At 41.6% G+C, this 19,758-nt stretch overlaps 2 protein-coding genes across 4 annotated transcripts in view; one reads left to right on the top strand and one right to left on the bottom strand.

Annotated features, from left to right (window-relative positions):
• bptf (bromodomain PHD finger transcription factor) overlaps positions 1 to 8,181 on the top strand; it is a 47,781-nt gene extending 39,600 nt beyond the window's left edge. For 2 of the 3 annotated variants that reach the window (XM_014469274.2, XM_023334506.1), the window contains exons 33-36: positions 167 to 359; positions 811 to 895; positions 2,598 to 2,784; positions 4,676 to 8,181. In XM_014469274.2, the coding sequence (XP_014324760.1) occupies positions 167 to 359; positions 811 to 895; positions 2,598 to 2,784; positions 4,676 to 4,712 (502 nt within the window). In that variant the 3' untranslated portion in view covers positions 4,713 to 8,181. Of the gene's footprint in view, positions 1 to 166; positions 360 to 810; positions 896 to 2,597; positions 2,785 to 3,730; positions 4,360 to 4,675 lie in introns of those variants that run through there. The other variant, XM_023334507.1, reaches the window with a different exon arrangement.
• A 1,098-nt stretch (positions 8,182 to 9,279) lies between these two features.
• Positions 9,280 to 18,658, bottom strand: c5h17orf58 (chromosome 5 C17orf58 homolog). Its single transcript, XM_005800466.2, has 5 exons — positions 18,556 to 18,658; positions 14,518 to 15,171; positions 14,010 to 14,096; positions 12,300 to 12,491; positions 9,280 to 12,100 (listed from the first exon to the last, which is right to left on the bottom strand). The coding sequence occupies exons 1-5, from the start codon at positions 18,626 to 18,628 to the stop codon at positions 11,913 to 11,915; spliced, it is 1,194 nt and encodes a 397-aa protein (XP_005800523.2). The 5' UTR covers positions 18,629 to 18,658; the 3' UTR covers positions 9,280 to 11,912.
• Between the last annotated feature and the right edge of the window lie 1,100 nt (positions 18,659 to 19,758).

Raw genomic sequence — 19,758 nt, 5'->3', positions numbered from 1 at the left:
AAAAGTATTCGCACCTTTTGAACTTTTCCATGTCTTCTTGTGTTACAACCACAAATTTCAACGTGAATATGTATACACACATATATATAAATTCACACAAAGTGATGCATAATTGTGAAGGAAGACATGTCTTAAGTACCAAGTTTTTTTTTTTTAACCTTCCCAGGTTTTACATCGGCTGCGACCGATGTCAGAACTGGTACCACGGTCGCTGTGTGGGCATCCTGCAGAGCGAGGCGAACCACATCGATGAGTACGTGTGTCCGCAGTGTCAATCCACCGAGGACGCCATGACGGTCTTCACCCCGCTGACCGACAAGGACTATGAAGGCCTGCGACGGATACTGCGCTCCTTACAGGTGAACAGAGTTGCTGCCCGGTGTTGGTGATTGGTCTGGATGTAGTCTAGCTGGGTAAAGTAGATTTACTCCACATTACCGACGCACAAACACATCAGCTGCAGTTTAACGATCAGCTGACCTACACTGACAGCTCCTCGAAGCCCCAGAGCAGAAAACAAAAGTCCTTGGTGTCCATCTTATCTGAAGGGTCGGCCTCTCCTATTTGGACATGTGCCGAGCCTCTGTGTTTTCGTTTCTTCTTGTCCCTTTTTCCCCCGCCTGCTCTCCTTTTTGTCTCTCTGTGAAGGAGAAATGGGGAAAGAAAGAAAGAAAGAGAGGCTGGAGTAGAACATCTGTGTTGACCCACCTGCTTTCAGTGCAATTTTCACGGAGCCGTTTGTTTTTCTTTGGTTTCAGTTTCTCAAGCATCTTCCCCTCTTCGTTTTTTTTGTCTCTCGTTCCTCTGCAGGCACATAAAATGGCTTGGCCCTTCCTGGAACCAGTAGATACCAATGACGCCCCTGACTACTACAAAGTCATCAAGGAACCAATGGGTGAGTGTTGAAAATTTGGTCCAGATTAAGATTGTTTTGTGCTACTTAATTGAAATTACTCAACATTTCTTTTTTGGTTTAAGCCCAAATTGGCATCAGCCAAAATCAGAATTGGCAAGTTAGGCTTTTTAAAGATCGTTGTCAACTAAAAACTGTAATTGGTGCACTGCCAAGTGAACATAGATGTACATCAAACTCCTCAGAAAACGTGTTTTTCACTGAAAACCATGTATAATTTTCCTTCTGCTTCACATTTACCAATAAAATGGACAATACAGGTAGTTTGTTGTTGTAGCGAAAAGAAATTCAGGCAATTCAAATACTTCTGCAAAGTACTGCAGTGGCTTTAATCAAGAAATGTGAGGCGACACAATAAAAACCATTTGTTATTAACAATTGTAATGAATCCTTCAATTAAACTTCAATGAATATGTTTGTAAGTAAAGTCATTAAAGCTATGGTGGCAGTTTCCCGCTGCAAAATAAATCTTACAAATGAGTCAGTATTGAATTTCTCCAAAAAATTAAAAAATAAATCCCTCCCCTTTTTAGAATAGATGAAATTCTTGTATTTTATGACGTGAATATGGGAGCAGACGTTCATCACGCCTAAGATTCTCGAGCTGCTTCCACGTTTTGTCTTTGCATGACTCTGCGATCTGGTTTTTTGTACTTGCAAGCGCGTCGTGCATTTGTGTTGCAGAAAGAAAAAAGCGGCCGCCACCGAATTTCGACTACATGTTTATGAGAGCGGGTTGCTTGATGCGGCGGTTTCTGCTGTTTTTATTCCATAATTACTGTAATCTCTGGAAGCAACACCCACGCTCTGTATCTGTAGCTTTCAGAGCGCCAGCCGTCTGAAGGAAGCCCTCCAACTCAGATCAAACCGACCATGTAAACGGTGACTTGCGTCAACGGCATAGGGTTTAGGGGGGAGGAAGAGGGCTTTTTTTTTTTGAACCTCCATCCAAACAAACTGTTAATGAGCGTCTCTCCGGGCCCCGCCGCGGCCTCCCCGCGGAACCGCACTCTGCTATGTGTCGGCCCGGTCCTGGAAAACTCCTGTCCGTCCGCTGCTTTCAAAACAAATGCAACATAAAAGCGATCTTGTAGCCGCCGCGGCTGAAGCTGTTGGTAATTTATGGATGGGGTTCAGCATGAAATCAGACGACGGAGGGGGGAAAAAGAAGTAAAAGGAGGTCTTTGAAACGTTGCCAGTGGTCAGCTGAATGGAAGGGGGAGTTAGGGAAAAAGTTAGATGTGTTTGTTTGGACCCTTCTCTAGCAGATTACCTGAAGCCTCTTCTGTTTTCTATTCTCCTTCCTTATCGCTCTATAAATTGATTAAACAAGCTTCCCAACACTGACAGCTTCTTTTCGGTGGAAGCTCTGGTAACTTCCTGCGTTTTCAAACATTCCTGCGGTTTGGTTTTGACGTTGTCTGCTGCAGAAACGACGCTCCCCTCAGGAATGATAAATAGGTAATATGTCAGCGACTCATCTGGACGCCCCGGAGACGCTCGAGGTCAGCTCTGGCAGAGGTTTAGCATTCTTCATCCACCGCCTAATCGGAGGATTCGAATCATAGCACGACTTACTGCGAAACCTGACTATCAATCTGCTGCGTCCAATTACAACGTGACAGCTCTTCCCTGTCGTGAGCAGTTCAGTGTCTCAACTGTCCCGTCAAACCTTTCCCCTCAGACCTGTCCACCATGGAGGAGAGGTTACACAAGCGGGAGTACGTCAAGCTGACCGAGTTCGTAGCAGACATGACCAAAATCTTCGACAACTGCCGGTACTACAACCCCAGCGACTCGCCGTTTTACCAGTGTGCCGAGGTTCTGGAGAACTTCTTCGTCCAGAAGCTCAAAGGCTTCAAAGCCAGCAGGTGAGAAAAGCCGGGCTGTGAAGAGGCAGCAAGAAGGTCTGATGAGGGCAGTGGAGTTATGTCAGATAGAAGGATGACTTTGTTTCTGAAACGATTTTAGCTCGTACCTCTTCTCCTTGATATCTTCAAACCATCTCTTTTGTTGTTTTTCTTTTCCTTTAAAATTGTTCATTTCCCCCTGGTTTATGACGTCACTGGAGGCGCATGCTCACTCAGAACATTCCTGTGTGTCAGTTCTCCAAAACGCACCTCAGTTTTTAGGAATAATAAGTTTGTGCTGCTCAATCCATCTGCTTTGTCTCTTACCCAGAACAGGTTTCACTCAATTAGCTTTTTTTTTTTTAAGGCTTCAGTGAGATTTTTGTTACTTACTCCTAACAACCTTCAACTTTTACTATCTAATGATGCTGCATTTTCTTCTTCTATATGTTGTTTTGTGGAACTCAAAGCAAGTGAACACTCAGTTTTCACCTTTCAAAACTCGCTGCCGGCTTCTTTGACTAAAGAAAAACGGGTCAGTGGAGATGTGCGATATTTGGTATCGATACAATACCAAGGAAATACATGGCCAGTATCGCCGATACCAATATGATACTTAAGTTTGATATTTTATCAAATATGTGACCTTTAGGGGTTTTGTGTTGTTTTTTTATCTCCTCAATTATTTTCTTAACACCCAGGACAGAATTTGGACGTTTTATAAGTATGTACAAAAGAGTTTTCCTCTCGCACTGTGCACTAACACATTTGAGGGTCCATTTAACTCCTGTCCACTCAAAGCAGCAGATACTACCATCATTTCATTCACATCACTTGGGTTTTGTCTCTTTATTTTTTTATTTTTTTTTCAAGCCAGTTTTCATTCAGCTTCTCTGTGCTCTGAATGCTGACGTACTTCACCCGCATGTATTGACTCCCATCCATTCTTTCTCTCTCTTTTTTGCAGATTGTGATGTCAGACTCCTGGGTGCCGGGGTCACTCTTAAACAAAAATATTTTCATTTTCTATCCTGGATTTTGCTGTTTTTACGTGTTTAAAACGGCATTAAAACGTTGTTTTGTTGTTTTTGTTTGTTTTTTTTTTTAAAAAAGTGCTTATAATAAACCACACATTAGGTGTGTGGGGTTTTTTTTTTTCTTATTTTCAAAGTAAATAAAAGCGAAAGTAAGAATTTTTCTAAGGTTTAATAGCTGCAGCCATGTTGGTAGCACAGAGCCTCCAAAGGAAAATGTATTTTTTTACACACTCACTTTTTAAAAAAAATTATGTTTAGCTGGAAACGAGGCAAAAATGTAAAAGCTCACTTTCGTTTTCTTTCCTCTTACTTTATGCTTGGAAGAATAAAATTCAGGTTTCGGTTGTGAAATCAGACGTATAATTTATATTTTTAATTTGACGTCAGCAGAACATGTTTACCTCATTTAACAACAAGAAAACAAAAGCATGCACCCTTAGTTTCTTTTTATTGGCTGTTCTCATGTATTATTTTATGTTTATAATGTATCGTTTTGTGAAGGACTATTTTTATGTTCTAATGAAAATAATGATAGAAAGTGTAAAAAAAAAAAAAAAAATAGGACAGAGAAAAGTCTAGGTTAGCGTTCCTATTCTGAATAAGCTCAGCTTGGTGTTCTCGGCGAGGGGGTTAGATAAGTTGTACATAAATAAGCTGGGCAGACATCTTGTCGTACATTTCAGTGACTTTTAACCAACATGGCTGCTTGGTCTGTCAAAATGTCTGACCCACTGGCATCCGATACTTTGTTGTTTGTTTTTTTTTTTTGTATCCTACTCTAGTCATATTTTGTCATATATTGTAAAGCTTTTAATAAAAAAAAAAAACAAAAAGAAGGAAGTTTTCCAACCGTTTTCTTCCTCCTGTTTCTTCAGGTCACATAACAACAAGCTACAGTCAGCCGCATCTTAGCTTCTGCTTAAAATCCCAGTGTCAAAAGTCGCATCTCTGATTGGTTAGGACGTGTTGTCAGCGGACCCCTCCCCCGCCTATCGGTGTCGCTCCGGCCCCGCCGTCCGCCACCTGACGGCGCTTTACACATCCACATTCCCTCCAGCGTACAAGAAGGAAGATGGGAATGAAGGAGACAAGATGATGGCTGAAATTAAGATGATTGGATGCGGAATGGCCGCCTAACCTCACAGATTCCTTCTGGGTGACTCAGTCGGTCGGATGGGTTCACGGTGTCGGATCACGATTCTTTTAACTCGAGTTCATTTAACAGAGCCTACCAAAAGTATTTCTACCCCCGTTTTTGAGAGTTTGGTCACGTCTGCAGATTCTGTTGGGATTTTACGCAACAGACCAACATAATGAAGCACATCGTCGTGACCGGAAACCAAACCGTTGAAAAAGTTATTCACACGCCTTGTAGGTTTGGGTTTAAAGGGTGTGCTGTGGTGGCGCAGGGGTTAAGCACAACCCATATATGGGAGGCCTTAGTCCTTGACGTGGTCGTCGCAGGTTCGATTCCCGGCCTGGCGACCTTTGCCACATGTCTTTTCGTTCTCTCATTACCAACTTTCCTGTCAATTAACTATCAAATAAAGGCCACTAGAGCCAATAAAACCTTTAAAAAATAAAAGTTTTGGGTTTAAAGCAGTTTTCGTCACCAAAGACCTTCAGACGTACAAAAACCTGGTCAGCAATTATAATATGTGTCTTCATTTTTAATTCCATTAAAATGAGCTCCACTGATAACTGGGAAGATTATTATTTTTTTTTTTGCAAATAAAAAGTGAACAAAAACAAAAATGTTATATATTTTTTCCATTTATTTACATTTTCATGCTGGTTGCATTTCCTCTCCAAAATAAACTTCTGGGTTTAATAAATAATAATCTGAAAAGCCATCTGTATGAATAACTTGAAGTTTTGTTTTACCAGTTTGTCCTGGCAAAGCAGATCCAGCTTTGTTATATTGGATGAAAATTGTCTGAAAAGGTTTTCATGTTTTCCCACAGATTTTCTGTTGGCTTTAGGTCTGGACTTTGACTAGGCTGCAATCACACTTAGCTGTATGTTAAGAGTTCTTGTTCTACCTCAAGGTGAACCTCAACACCCTAAAGTTTTCTGCAGTTCTTTTTTAACTTGGCTGTCCCTGCTAAAGAAAGCCATAAAGACCACAGCATAATGGTGCCATCACTGTGTGTCGTCATATGGATGGTAGGACAGGACGATGGATTTTATCAGTAAACTGAAAGTTTCCGTTTTTGAAGATTTAATCTTTTTATTTTTGTTTGATTTTTAATTCCAACTATGCACTCCTTGAGTTTCCAGAGTGATGTAAGCCCACCCAAGAACTGCAATCTCTTTTTACAAGCCTGCTTTACAGATTCTATTTACTTGGACTTTGAATTCAGGTCATTTAACAGATTGAATGATAGAAAATATCTTAATGAAAACTGTTTTATTTCTGTCATTTGTAAAAGAAAATGTTAACCCACCTCCAGCTTTAAGATGTGGGGTCATTTACTCTGTCCAGCGGGGTCACACTCACCCCATGTAGGCCTTTACAAGGTTTTCTTTGTGTGTGTGTGAAAACCGTCAGTGTGGTTTTGGGAACTGACGGTCTGACGGGACAACCCGCCCAGCTCCACGCTGTCCGACCGTGACATTTGCTGCCATCATCCTGAGCGCCGCGTCAAGATCACGAGAGGGAACAAATTTGATCAAAATTGAATTTGGTATTAAAAAGAAAAAGTTTATTTCATTTTTAAGCCACATTGCAGAGCCCTAGGTCAGAGTATCTGCAGAGTTTAGTTCTTTTTCTCCACACGTAGCGTTTTCATGAACCATTAGCAGTTGAGAGAGGCCCAAAGTAAATTGGGTAAAAAAAAAAAAAAAGGGGCATGACAATTATCAAGTTGATCTGTTCAAAGAAATCCAGATAAAACGCACTGAGGTTTGGTTTTGTAATGTGACAAAAGCTGAAAAAAGGGGGTATAAATACTGTTGCAAGGCATTGTGTAGTTTGACAACTACACAGGATTATACTGTTATTTCTTCAAGTGTTTTAGTTTGACGTTGGCACAGGTTTGCATCAAGCATGAACCCGATGCAAATGTTTGACAGCACAGCCCCTATCAGAGCAGTCTGATAGACGGAGTGTGTGTTTTTGTCAGAAGGCTGAAATGCTTTCATGTTACTGTCCAGAGGGAAACGACAGCGGACAGATCATCCCACCCACCGCATCCGGCCTGTTTTTTCTTCTTCTTCTTTTTTTGACCTTTTTTCCATGCGATGCTCTGAAATGCAAGTCAAAAACTGTCTGTGTTTGAAAGGAGGAGGCCATTTAGAGAAAATGAATTGTGTGAAAGGCTGAAAGTACTGTAGCTCCCTCCATTACAGAGTCTCATCAACGCTGTGTGTCTGAAGCTGACAGGTTGGCTCACATGCATCTCTCAACTCTCTCTCTCTCTGTGTGTGTGTGTGTGTCTGGTTAAAGTAATTGGATAATGAACTTCCCCACTCAGCATCAGCTCAGTTATGTCGCGGTCTGCGGCAGCGCGACTGGGAGTCAAACCTCAAACGACGACCGACTGTGGAGTCTTTGTATGAACATTTTATAGCTGCGTTTTTTCAGGCGTATCTGGGAACTTTTTTTGTGTGTGAGATTCGTCCGTTTTTTTGTTTGTTTGTTTTTTAAGAGAAGAAAGTTGGGGAGCAGTGATGTCTTTCGATTTAGATGTGTTAAAGAATGACGGAAACTTTTTTTTTTTCCTCTGTTTTGAACCCTGAGGTTTCTCTCAACATTTTTTGAAGCAGAGTTGAGAGATGATGTAGCTTCTGCCTCCTTCTCTTTGTCTTTCAACCGAATGTTTGTTACTTTGTTATAAGATGATGATGTGCTTTATTTTCTGTTTGTAATCTCTATTGTATATTATTGCTGTCTAAATATGTAGAGAGAAAAGATTTTTAGAGCAGTAGAACTTTTATTTTTGACTATTTGAACCAGCAACCAAGATCTCCTGTAAATTAAACTGTATTTTTTTTCCTCTTTTATTTGAAGTGGACTCGGTTCTTAAGGTGAAATTGCCCTTTGTATAAGAAGTGCTGCACATTGTGAGCATATCGGTTCTGATCCAGTCGAGTGGCACGATAAACTTGTACAGATTTTTTTTTTTTCTTCTTTTTTGTAAAACAAAAAGTCGGCATAACTTCTATATTGACGTTGCATTTCTTGTTTTATTTATTCAGACTGACGGAAAAGTTATCCATTTTTTTAAAAAAAAAAAGAAAAAAGTAGTATCTCGAGGAAACGTAACTGCAGATAAAAAAGCACTCTATGTTTTTAACCGACGGGCCACTCTGAAGAGACTCTCTTTTGTACTTGATAGGACATTTCATCCTGGATAATAATAAAGTAAACTTTTTTCGAGATATTTCTGTCTTTTTGTGTGAAACATGCTTTGATCTTTCTTTGTAGAAAAGAAAAAAGTTCAAGTGAAACTCGGGTTGATTGCTCACAGAGCCGGATACCATTTATTGCTGGTCTTTGGGGTAGTTATAACTTAAGGCTAACGAAAATCCAAAATTTAGTTCGTCAAGGGAATTGAAATATCACGTGAAACCAAGACGTTGATGATTTCTGGTGGGTTTTTTTTAAATATATATATTTATTTTACTACAATCAAATTTCACTGCAGAAATAAACGTCCTGATTGAGTAAAAGTCAATTCCACAACTTCAGTTACCGCAGCCAGAAACTAGTGATAAGGCCCGAAATCTGGGTGCGGTAATGGACTCAGACCTGAACCTTCAGAGGCACATAAAGGTCATTACAAAGTCAGGCTTTTATCACCAAACATGTAGAAGTAGCAATCAATTTTTGTGCCACAGATGTCTGGAAGAAACTTCCAGAAAACTGCAAAACAGCCAAAACGACGACTTCCTTTAAATCAAGGCTAAGTATCTGTACAGAGCTTCCTATACAGTTACTTAACTGGCACATTGATCCGTATAACTGATGTGCATTCTGGCCGATGGGTTTGATGATAGCATTTGACAAAATGTAGTGTTTGCTTGTTTCATGATTGGTAACTGTTACATTGCTGTGATGTAAAGCGCTTTGTACTGCCTTGTTGATGAAATGCGCAGTACAAATAAGTTTGACTTGACTAAAAAAAAAAAATCTTTAAATTTGCCAGGGTTTTGGAATAGTTTTGGGACTTATCAGTATATAGCATCAGTCAACAACAAATGCCATCTTAAGACGTTGCGATTTATAAACAGAAATATATATATGAAATAGGAAAAAATCGGTTCAGTACAACAAATATATTCAATGCTAATGATTCCAAGTCAATCCTATGAAACACTACGGTCTAGCTCAGTTTATAATCCAAGTCAGTCTCCTGTTTAAGGAACCATAGCCCATTTTCTGACTTAACTTTTTAGGAAGTCTCAACAGCTTGCCCCAGCTGAAGGATGTTATCCCCACAGGACCATGCAGCCACTGCCATGTATCAGAGTGTGGAGGGTGTTTTCAAGGATTTGTGAGCTGCTAGTTTCCCCATAAGACTACAATAATTTACTAATCTGGTAGAGGAAGTTAGGAGTTTCATAGTAAGACACGTTAAATGAAAGATCTTTTCAGACTTTTATTTGTAAAAGGTTTGCAAAAACCATGTTATTATATTCCCGCAACTTCACAATTCTATACTAGTATATTGCATAAAATCCTGAACAACAACAAAACGCTCAGTAAAGTCATATAAAGTTGTAACATGACAAAATGGAGAAAAGGTTCAAGCGGTGTGAGTACTTTAGTCGGCCGCTGTACCAGAAGGTCCGAGGCCTGTGTGTGTGTGTGTGTGTGTGTGTGTATGTCTGACTCAGCCTCTTCTTAACTCATCCGTGGTGCCAAACGGAGAAGTGGGCCCCCGGGGACGATGAGGTCACGACCTGTTTACAACCATTCCTGTGATCAAGTTATCCTGAATGACACATCCAGCCATCACCGACTCCCATAGCTCCCTCTCCTCTCCCTGACCTCCACCTCTTTATCTCCTCCACTCAAACCACTAAATGGATCCAGAGGCTCTCATGGACGCCGGGAGCGCCACAGATGACCACAAGCCCACAGTTTTTTTTTTGTTTTTTTGTTTTGTTTGTTTTTTTTGCGCAGTCTTCACACAGGAAGCATCTACCAGATATTCCCACCTACCCGCCCCACACCCCTCCTTCACATGCTCTGTGATGAGGAATGTCCTCCCGCTGCGATAGTGGCCACAGTGTTTTATCAGGCTCCCGTTTCCTGCCCGCCACATGCGCCTGTTCCCTCCAGCACTGATCGCTGATAGAGGCTGCGTGGAGCCTGGGAACTGACCAGAGATGACGGACATGCGGAGTGTGGAGGGGGGCGCGAGGAGGAGGAGTAGGAGGAGGAGAAGGAGGAGGAAGAGGAGGAAGAGGAGGAGGAGGAGGAGGAGGAGGGGTTCAGCACAGCAGAATTTGGCTGTTAAACTTTAATTTCTGCGCCCTGTTTTGAGGGACGGCACTTCTGGGAATAACAAAGTTGCATGTAATCATGCGAAAAATAATATATATATATTTAAAGGGGTGGGGAGGGTTCTAATTGCCTTTATTTGACAGCAGCCAAACAGGAAAGTGGGCTGTGGGAGTGGGCCGGGACTCGAACCCGTGACCTCTGTGTGAGTCGTGCGCTTTCCTCCGGCGCCGTCCCCGTGCTTAATAACATGCATTTCTCACCTAGAAAGCACATGGTTTTCATTCAGGCTAAGTTTAGAAAGACAGAGCAAGAGTTTAAGTGACATTTTTTTCTCAAGCTAATTCGACAATCCCGACGCCGCTCGGGCTCTCTTGGTTAAATATATTTTAGGTCGCTCATCCACCCGCTCTCACTGTGCTGCTCCCTCCACATTTCTCAAATATCCCCCCTCTGAGCATTGGCCTCCTGAGCAGACGCAGCATCTCGGAAAATAAGCCGCGATGAACGTGCTTCTTTGAGCGCCCAGGTGTGTGGAGGATCAGATTCCCGCGATTTGATTCACGGCCCGGTCCCAGCGAAACCCACGACCCCCACCGCCTCCACCTTTTTGATGTTGGGCCTATTTATCACCGTGGACACATAATTAAAGTTAAAGAAAGCAGAACCTCTCTCAGAGCCAGCTGAAGTTCCTCATTTCTCGCCATCTGAATACTCCTCTTCGCTCTCCGCTATGATTTGCTGCCTCTTATTTGTCTGGACCTTAGCTTCCTCCCATCCAACAATCTATTGACCCGGGTTTTTTTTAAGTCGCAGTACATTTCTTTGAAGTCATGGGTTATGGGTTTCATGTTTGAAAAGAGTAATGACAGAAAATATTAGGATATTCCAAAAAATTTGCAGCAATTTTTAAACCTCGCTGCCTGGATTTAATGTCTAGGAAATTGAAGCATTACTAAACCGTAAACCATCCCAACATCCCATGCTGTGTTGATTATTGTGGAAAACAGACGGAATCTTTTCCCAATGCCAAATTTTGAAGCAGATTCAACAAACAAGCCATTTGTCCCACGCTTCGGAGCAGCTTCGTGTCTCTTCAGAAAAGTGATACCAATTCAGCTCTGGTACTTCATGTACCAGCCACGAATGCGTGAAGAGTTTAATTCGAGTTGAGCTCAGGAGATAGCGTGAGAGAGGAGCACTTGAGTCCCAAGCCAGCACGAGGAGGAGTCCAGTTAGTCAAAGTTGCTTGTATCCATTGGCGCAAAAAGTGGGTGTGCACTAAAATGCGACGCCCAGGGGGCGCCGCGCTAGATTGGGCGCCAAAAACAATGGCAGAATAATTATTTCTAGTCGGTATTTTCTGTATTTGACAGCTGTTTGTGCATTGAAAACCCCCTAGTGGGTGCCTATAATATGTCTGCGTACACCTCAGAAAGTACTTCGCTGCGTCCCGCTTGCATCAAAGAGGCCCCAGCTCAGTTCAGTTCTTTGGGAACTTCATAGATAAAGCCGATATGATGATACATGGTAGCGGTCCATATGAGAGCACATCCACTTCCTCTGGACATCCTCCCCTCTTGCACAGTGCCATAGGGTCGGGTAAGATCGGCTGCGAAGTCTCTTCCCCCGCAGCAGGGGGCGATGTTCTCGTCGGTGGTTCACCTACACCTGGAGCGGACGGCCTCCAGAGCTTTCTGGTGTCTCCGTTTGTTGAACCTTTTGACGTAGTTGCTGCTGCGCAGGAGGCCATCCCCGGGCTTCAGTTTGCCAGCCAGCAGGGTCAGGAGGTCACTGGGAAGGTGGCGCCTCCGGTGGTAGATCTGACCCATTACAATGTATCTGGCCCCTGTGGGACAAAGCAGGTGGCAGGTTGAGTTAGTCTACATTAAATATTTTTAATGAAGAATGGCCAAAATCTAGTAGAAACACACCCCGAAATTCATAATCACAGCAAAAAAAAAAAAACGATTCCGTGTTCTGCTTCGAATACAAATGTCAGACATATTTGTTTCTGCTCAGCTCAAAAGCAAATTTCTTAAACTCACCAAGCTTGATATCAGGACAGGGCTTGCTGCACTTGAAGGTGTCCAAGACCAGGAGGCGAACCTTGAAGAAGAAGCTGTCCGGGGTCACGTAGAGACGACTCATCTTGTAGAAGCCGTCAGCGCTCACCATCAACGTGATCAGTCTGACTCCTTTCCTCAAAACATCGATGTCATGGACAATCCCATTGACAGCTGTCCAGAAGACGAGAGGCGTTTGGTTAGACGATTTGAAAACGGCATTACGGTGTCCAGGGTAATGTAAGATGCATGATTGGAAAAGCCGTCATGCACCAGGAAGAAACCTCACATTTTTAACGTCTGTGAAGCTGGTTAGTTTATATTACTGTAATGACATGAGTCAAGGCGAAACAAACTGGCAAAAGAAAAAAAAACAACAATTCTTTGATTTTCAAGTTTTATTTATTTGGGTACATTGGATTTAGGATTTAAGTAGTGTCCCGTCAAGAAAATAATCTTTAGTTAACTCCCTTCGTCTTTTCATTTGAGACCACTAAAAGCAGTCTGAAATCCTATTTTATTTATTAATTGTAAAAAAAAACAAAAAAACATCCAAAGCAACAAGGTGCTAAGTGAAAATGGTCTCTGGAATGCCAAGTTTAATTTTACAACTCACACCTCAGTAAATCATTTTAAGAGAAACTCCCTGTCAGAATGATGTACCGTGGTTGACCAACCAAAACGTATCCAAGAGAGTGTCTAAGACTCTTCCATGAGGTAAAGAACAAGGAAAGCACTACAGGCTGCACTTGCTTTAGTTAGGATCAGAGTTCATAATTCAACAATAGGAAAAAGATTCAGACTGAGCAAAAAAATGGCTTCAGTTGAAGAGTTCTAATGTGAAAATCACTGCTAACAAAAAGCAACCTGTCTGTGTCTCATGCCCCCTCCAAACAAAACAAAACAAAAGTGATTGCTAAGGCATCTGGTGTAAACCTACCAGCGTTAATGAAAAAGAACATTATGCCATCATGGAGATGGTAGTGTTCTCCAGGACCTTGATAACTTGCAGGAATTGATAGAACCATGAATTCTCTCTCTTTCTACACTCCAACCCTCTCCGGGTCAGACAGCAGGACAGTAGTCGGCCGTCTAATACCCTGCCGCACGTCAGCAGGTCCAGCTCTCAAGGGCTCAGAAAGACTAAGATTTAGAAGTGGCCTAGTCAAAGTGTAGTTTTATATCAGATCGAAATGCTGTGAAACGATCTTAAACGGGCTCTTTCATGTGTAAATACGACTGAATAAAAACGATTCTGCAAGAAACGTTGACCCTGTTTCCTGCACATCGGGGTAAGAACCTTATGACTCGTTCACTCGGAAATGTATGATTGCTGCTAAGACTTTTGGGGGAAATTACTTTTTCCCACAGAACCAAACTGTTTCCCCCCCCCCCAATTACTAAATTAAGCATCGCTTGAAAAACTCAATTTTGTGTATTTACTCAGGCTATCTTTGATTTTAAAATTGCTTTGATGATCTGAAACAACGAAGCTTGACAAAAACGCAAAATCAGAAGAAACCAGTAAGAGGGTGAATACTTCTTTGTATTGGGTTGAAGGTAATTCAAGCAAACAAGTACAGCATTAAAATCTGTTTTAAGTTGCTGAGAAACATCAAGGACATAACAACACAGACCAAAACGCATTCTAAATGTGGTTACATTTCTTCTACGTGTCTTTGTATTACATACCAAACTCACTGTAGCAGTAATATTCCCTCTCATCCTTCTCCTTCCTGCACTCGCTCATGCAGAAGGCATCGTGTGTGTAGTCAGACTCTGCGGAGAAGAGAAAGGTAGCTTGAGAGGACAGTTTGAGAAGAGTCTGTGCTGCTTTCTGAAGATGGCAGGGAAGACTCATGACTGCTGTAACTATTAATACACATTCACTCACTAACGCATTAGACTTTTTAAGAGAGGAAGAGTCTTTGACTTTGAACTTCCAACTCCATTTTGTCATTTTCAAATGTTGCCTCTAAAACGTCTCATTTGTCTGTTTTTTCTTATGTTTAGGGCAGGAAACTTCTAATATGTATTGGAATATTCAACTATAAATGCTCTAAGAGTGGAATTGTTTTGATTAAGGTATTCCCATGTGGGAGATTTAGTTCAGGGACCCTGTTAGAAGATATGTGGAGCACCCTGTCACAACACACAGGTCAGATTTCAAGATCAGGGAAACGGCACCGGCCTCTCCTACCTCGCCTCAGGACATCAAACTGGTAGAGCAGGCTGGAGGACCGCCGGGTGAAAAACGCCGGCGGGCGGCTGTTGTTCCAGGCCGCGGAGCTGATTCCAGACTGGTAGAGGCCGGACCTCCCAGGCCGGTTCTCCTCTGGGTCCTGGCGTCGGTTGGGGGAGTCTCTGCGAGGTGAAGAAGCTGTTTGATGCGGCTGGATGGGTGTTTGTGTCTGCACTGGGGTCTTGGGTTTGGAGTTGGGCTGTCCCTCCGGCTCACTCTGCTGAGGAGGGCTGATGTGGGCCTGGGTGTCCTGACTGATTTTCTGTGTTGTACGATTGGAGCCAGCACTTGTGGCTCCTGTCAGCTGGGTTTTGGGAAGCAAACCAGCAACGTCCCCCCTGTTTTTCTCACTGTTGTGCTCTGTTAAACGATCACTCTTGTGCCCCTTTTTGCTCTTATTGTTGGGGCCGTGGTGACGGAGGACCGGGGCCAGGTTGCTGTGCTTTGGCCACACAGCGGATGGCATCGGGTGGAAGTTTAGCTTAGACTCACTAGACTTGCTGCTTTTCTCCAAGAGCTCATTGATGGGCAGAGTGGGCTCTTTGACCACTAGTCTGGTTTGGTTGCTTGGTGCAGGATCCTGTGGACCCTTCTCTATAAGGGTGTACAACTCTGGAAAAGAAGCAAACAGCACTTCAGCTACAAAATGACACAATTCAAACTGACACTATGACTGATATCTGGAAAACAGTTTTCCCTTTGCTAAAAGAGTGATCCCACTCTATTAACACTGTGGGCCTTTGTTTGTCTTGACCTTTCTTCCTGTTTCCTAAATGTCACATAAGGTGTCCCTCTGGGATTTGTATTAGGAACGTCACTTCTTGCAATGTCTAATAATAATGTGTGCCAGAATATTATTGATGCCTTTCTCCGTCTATCATTCTACAGTATATGCTGATGACACAGTTGTTTGTTGACCTGCAAACAGCATTGGCCTTGTGTTTGATCTTCTGCAAGAAGACTTATCATTTGTTTCACCTCAAAATAGTTCGAAACATCAAAAAAACTGAAGAAAAAGCAAATATCCAAAACATCCTGTGACTGTATTGAGTCATCTGTCTGAAGAATGCGACAGGACTTTGGTGGATACTATGGCTGCTTTAGTTAACGTAGCACTACTGACTCATCCGTTAGCCAATGCTCCCATTTCAATCTACTCTGACGGTTCTGAGTATGACATGGAAGCAGTGTGTTAGTAATGGGTGGATAACACCTGGAAACTGCTAGCTATCTTTAGTTGCCAACTGCCGCGTGGCAAAAGAAAGTACATTGGAGACAATTCTCCTGTATTTCAGAGTTCAGACATTTTACATGTTGCTAGCAAGGCTAATTCAGTGGCAGACTGTCTCAGGCCAGGGTAAGGGTTGTTCATCTGGGACCAGACTATGCCCTTATGACTGTTGTTCACAGAACAGATCAGTGTGTACAGGAGCTCAAATGACCCATATGGGGCTAATGCTGACAAATGTGGTTTCTGGTGAAAGCAGCGTGACTCTGCTGTATGATACCTCCACAAGCCAACCCCATTCCATAGTTCACGCCAATTTAAGAAGTGGGATTTTCAACACTATTCATGGCCTTCCCCATCCAGACACTAATGCAGCCCTGTGACTGATAGCTGGCAAGTTTGTTTGACAGGATTAAGAAACGTGTGAGGACCTGACATGGCACCTGCATGGGAGTCCAATATGATGCATTGCATTACAAACCAGGTGGCTTGAAGGTGTCCCAATGTCATCAACATTGACAGCAGAGGTGGTGTGTGTGCCTTAATTGGTATGTGAACAATACATTTTGGCATACCACCAGGCCTCTCTTTGAAACACAGTCACAGTTCACTTCTGAATGGTGGAATGCCATCACAGAGAGTCCAGTGGTTAGGTTTCATAGGACCATTGCTTATCAACCTCAAGGTAATGGACTGAGAGAGGTTTCTCAGCTTCACTAAAGCAGCTAGTCTGAATGACAATAGTTGAGTCAACAAATTTCCACATTTAATGCTTGGACTGCAAACTCCAGCTATGCCAGGTCTACAGTTATTGTCATTAGAGATGGTTTATGGCCAACCGCTGCAGAGACTTTGCGTCCCGTCACTACATTCTGATGGTCACCTGTTGCATAGCAGGCAACTTTCTTTGATAAAGCTAAAGTTTTCTCACCAGTCCCCATGTCATTCAACATCTCTTCTCTGTGAGCTGAAGAGTACTTTTACATTCCTGTCATCCTCAGTGCATTGGATTTTGTGCACCATGGACCTCTTTGGAATGGCTGATGACACATATTTGATTGTGGACACAGGTTCACAATCAAACAGATAGGAGAGGTTTTCTGTAGAACGCCTCAATACAGCATGCCTAAATTTGAACCAATCAGTTTGTTTGGCATGGCTCCCACATTGACTTAGATACCCTTACACCCACAGAGCCACGTGGCTTCACTGATGGTCCTAAATCAATGTCTGAAGTCGCTCAGGACAACATCCTGCCTAAGTGCACTAGGTTTGGCTGTGTTGTTCAACTAGGGACTAGAGAATTCTGGGGAAATGACTGGAGGGTATTGTGAGGATTTGAGTTTTTCTGTGTGTTTATTTAGGTTTCTGTGTTTTGTGGAGTCTCTGTTGTCCCGTCTACCCCTTGATTAGTTACACCTGTTCCTGGTTTCCCCTGATTGTCTCCCTGTGTATTTAAACCCACCTGTGTCCCTTGTTTCCTTGTCTGGTTTTCGTCTATGCTACTGTCTTGTCACGTCAAGTCTGTTGTCAGTTGATTAAACCAGTTGCTAACAGTGTTGAGCCATTAACCTTCCACTCATCTGTGCTGCCTGGATTATTGTTTGTTTATCATTAAATCATAATTTCCTTCGCTTCGACCTGGGTCCACTGCGTCTGCCTTACCACAAAACATGACAGGTACTCTCAATGTATATGGCATAAGTCACTCCTTAGAGAATTTACACCTTGTGTTCCTATACACATTGAGTCATTATGTGTTTTACAATAGAAGGTTACTGTCTGAGCCCAGAATAGTTCCTTCCACATCCACCCAGTATTTTATTTAAAATAAAATAACACTAATTGGAGCCTCCTATGTGCCTCACACTGACCATGGTGTCATTATTTAAGTGAATACTGCTAACTTAAAAAAAATGTTGACTATTCAAGCTTTTTCTAGATGTTGGGCGCTGAGATTCCTCACAGGATCTCACCCACCATAATAATGTGCACATGTACATTAGATTTCCACATGCATGCTGCTGTAACAGTTTATGTAATTTATAAATCAATACCGGATTTACTATCAGTGGTAGTAAACTTTCTATACCACTTAAATAGAGCATCCAGAGCTTCCACTCACAGGCTTTTATCATAAAGTATTTAGTGTTCATTTAGTAGAACAGGTATACAGGTCTACTTCGAAACAAGCAACAACTGGATCAGAAGCAGCGCGGCGTAATTGACCGTGAGGATTTCAAACAAATGTCAAAAGCACTGGAAAAAGCTGTTTGTTATTTTATTAGCAATGCTATCCAGAATATGGTCCACTTGTTTTATTTTGTATCTTCATTTAATTAGTTGTATGCACTAGATTGACTACACTGACTGCCAGGTATATTTATATTAATATACCTGGCATGTTAAGGCAGGTTTGAAAATGAGACGCCGTGTGCCAATAGGATTTACTTGTATATACGATGGTAAAATAATAGCAATAACAACAAAATGTAAACAAAAACCTCAAATTTCCCGGGATCACTGTTTGTAGTTTTTTTTTTTTAAACAATTTTTAAAATAATTGTTTGAAGTCAGGCTTTTTCTGTATTAAATATCTTATACATAAAAAAAAATAAACTTACTTATATGGCATACAGTATTTAAATAAACCTTACCCAATTACAGACACAAATAATGCCAGGCGGTGACTAGTATTGGTCATACCTAAAGCTGTAAAATCGACACTAGAGTCAGTAGAAAAAACAAACAAACATAAATCAACTCACCGTTGACAACCTGCTCCTCTGTGTCATAAAGAGGAAACGCCAGAAACAAAAGAACCAGAGTAATTCCTGTCATCTTGGATGGGCCCGCTTTGGACTCACTGCACTGTTTGTCCTCAAGTTGGGATTCCTGGGATTTTTATAGGAGCGCTCAGGGAGCGGATGGGATGAGGTAGAGAGGGAGGGTGTGGGCTGGCCCAAAACAGGGACACAAACACTTTCACACGACACTCCTACCATCTGAGCATAATTCAAAATACACCAACAGAGCCCACCGTGTGAAAGAAATATACACACACACACACAAATATTTGATTAAAAATAAGCTTTCTTTATTATCTGGTGTCAGATTAAATATTCCATTCTTGGCTTCTTCATTTTTATACACATAAAACTTTTAACCTTTACATCCAGTAGGAGGCTATTTAGCATAAAATTCACAATTTAACCCGCTTGAAGATGATTACTTTAAAAAGATGAGTATTCACCGCCCTCTAGTGTTGAAGAAAAGAATATCAGCATAAATGTTGTGGTAATTTGGATAGTTATTACAGTTTTCTTATACGCATTCGAAAAGTCGTTTATTTTATAAATTAAGGCCTAGAGACCCCTAAATGGAATAATGAAAATATAATAAAATGTTCTGGTTCTGTCAATTCTTTGCACTAAGCGCAGATCTGTTTATGTTCAGTAAGTAAATATCTAAAATGAAAATAAATGTTGGGATATTTGTCCTAAATTATAGGCAGTTTTGTTTCTAAAAAATGTTGGCATTCAGTGAGTTTCAATAAAAACATATTTGGTCCAATGCACACAGTTTTGTGATTCATTAATATGTTTTTGTAATTTTTTTAAAAAAAAAAAACACAAGTATTTGTGTTAGAATACTTTATATGATGAAATAAAATTGTTTTAGCCTGTTAAAACTTGCTGTTTATTCCCCACACAATGTCTTTGTTGTCCATATTTCGGTCTACTAAAAAACGTTTAGCCTGAAAGAAAGTAAGAATTAATGTGAAGCAAAAGTTTGACAATTACAGATTTATCGAAGTTTAACATGTTTTCAGTAAAATAACGCAAGAATTTATGGCAAATTCACAGTTTCTACCCCTTTATCTCTCGAAATGCTAAATGTACATTGAATGATAGAATCCCCCATACGTAATAAAATGTTACGAATTACATTTTGACTATCTTTCTTTCTTT

Source organism: Xiphophorus maculatus, chromosome 5, assembly GCF_002775205.1.
Source record: "Xiphophorus maculatus strain JP 163 A chromosome 5, X_maculatus-5.0-male, whole genome shotgun sequence".
NCBI classification, from domain to species: domain Eukaryota; kingdom Metazoa; phylum Chordata; class Actinopteri; order Cyprinodontiformes; family Poeciliidae; genus Xiphophorus; species Xiphophorus maculatus.
The sequence above is the reverse complement of the archived record's forward strand: the minus strand, read 5'-3'. Positions and strand labels throughout refer to the sequence as shown.